A 1975-nucleotide genomic window follows, 5' to 3' on the forward strand; every position below is an offset into this window, starting at 1 on the left:
AGAAGTGAGAGATGCCTGAAATTTGCAGGAGAAGCCCAATCTTGAAAGGTGTAGGCGATGACTGTGTGATTCCCTGTTTTTGTTTCCGCTGATTATAGCACATTAGCGATTTCTTTCTGAATCGGTTATTAACAAGTGGCGGCTACTTACTTGAAGCAAATTTGGCCTTTTCTCCAACATACACTGGTGCTATTGTTGGAAGGTGGACAGAAGCGCTTCTGATCACTGCGTAGAATTGAAACAAGGTAACTCCAACGACTCTTGCATTGTCCTGCTCCTGTTTTAGTTTCAATAAGGGAAAAGGGTTTTTCAAGACAAAAGTTTTAGAGACTTGAAATTTTGCTGCTTGAAGGTTGACCCAATGTTGAAAACAATTTTCATTGAGCAGACAAAATAGGTCACAATCAGTTAATTGGCAGGAGATATGAATAGTGAGAGCCTACCGCACGCAGAAGCTTTTTTATTAAAAGGTAGAGGAAGGAAATATTCCTCTCAGTTATTGCTACCACCTGTGGGCAGATTGGCCAAATTGTGGCCTTCTTAAGTAAGCCCAAGAGACAGTCGATTGAATGAGTGCTCTAATACAAAGGCCAGGGTATTCAGGACGCAAATGAGAGTTGCAAAGTGCTTCACATCTTTTGTTCATCCCCACACTTCTCTTTAGCCCTTTCGAGAGAGAGAGAAAGGGAAAAATAGTACACAGATCCTCTATGTGTCCTATGCAGTCCGGAAATAACTATCGCAGTGTGGAAGCCTTGAATAGAACTGCGAAAATCACCATCTGTACGTCTTTACTCCTTATTACCAACCAAATGATCAAGTTACGAATAGTTAAACCTTCTTATCAGCTAAACTAGGGAATAGAAAGAAAGAAGGGGATAAGCAACATTAGGACAAAAATCGCATACCAAACCGAGTCAAATGAAAATGGGTAAGCTGTGAAGGTGATCATGTAGGTCGCACTTTTGCTAGTCAGATTATTTGTTCGAGCCCGAAAGGCTATTTTGACATTTGAGTTATTTGAGTTTTAAATGAGTCCAAAATCAGGTAAAAAAGGCCATCACCAAATTTACACAAGCTTTTAAAGTTCCATCGAAATGGGAATTTTTGTAACACAGGAAATGAGTGAAAGAAGGAGAGAGAGGAAGAAAAGGTACTTCCACATTAAGGAAAAAAAGTGTATTTGTTTTGCATCTGTGCCTCTACTTCATCCAGCTTTTTCATCGCAGAGTTTAAAGCGCTGCAATCAAAGGTGTCAACAAAACCCACGCAATTAGTGGTGAGGTGATGAAGGCGAGTCTCGTAGACAGGTCGCTGTTTTAACTAATGTTAATGACTTCGGCTCAGACGAGTCGGTCAATTACGGGGCCATGGACACAGACATAGAGGGTCAGACGTTGTAAGGGGAAGACAGTGATTTTGATGTAGCTCAACTTTTGCAAGCCAAATGTTTTCACCGCGTCTTCTTAAAGCCATTCTAGGAGTGCTTTACAAGCCTCCATGATAAATGATTTGCAGCATTGTGTAGGCCTGTGGTATACACCTGGGATTTGACCTTCACACTGTTCTGTGCAACTTCCCTAGACTACCAGTCTCCCAACCCTTCTGCACTTGCTTTCACTCAAGTTAACGCAAATAATGGAGTCTACAAATTTAGCAGCTTTAAAGAACTACAGCAAACTACACCAAATATTATCATATGCATCTTCCATTGTACTCTCTGCTAGTTTACCCTTCCTTCTAACCCATCCCCTCACATCATCTGACAAAGGTTAAAGACTGCCCACATCAAGGAACTGTTTGAAGTGGAAAAGCTTTGTGGGGAAGGTGTTGTAAGGTATTTGAAGAGGGTGTGTCGTGCGTAATGGCCCTAAAATGGTCTAAGAAATTTTGACTTGTGGGCCATAAACATGATGATAATGCGTTGCCTCCAAGTAGATCTACCAAGAAGAAATACTAAGACAAAGGCTTAGAC

General features: G+C 41.2%; 1 protein-coding gene across 1 annotated transcript in view; it reads right to left on the reverse strand. All coding sequences in view use genetic code 11, as the record gives it.

Moving 5' to 3' along the window:
* EGR_10862 (hypothetical protein) overlaps positions 1-1975 on the reverse strand; it is a gene marked incomplete at both ends in the record, with an annotated part of 6151 nt that overhangs the window by 2054 nt on the left and 2122 nt on the right. The window contains 2 exons of the mRNA XM_024500111.1: positions 151-225; positions 1010-1156. Coding sequence (XP_024345474.1) covers positions 151-225; positions 1010-1156 — 222 coding nt within the window. The remainder of the gene's footprint in view (positions 1-150; positions 226-1009; positions 1157-1975) is intronic.

This window comes from Echinococcus granulosus, assembly GCF_000524195.1.
Source record: "Echinococcus granulosus chromosome Unknown EG_S00287, whole genome shotgun sequence".
In the NCBI taxonomy this organism is placed as follows: domain Eukaryota; kingdom Metazoa; phylum Platyhelminthes; class Cestoda; order Cyclophyllidea; family Taeniidae; genus Echinococcus; species Echinococcus granulosus.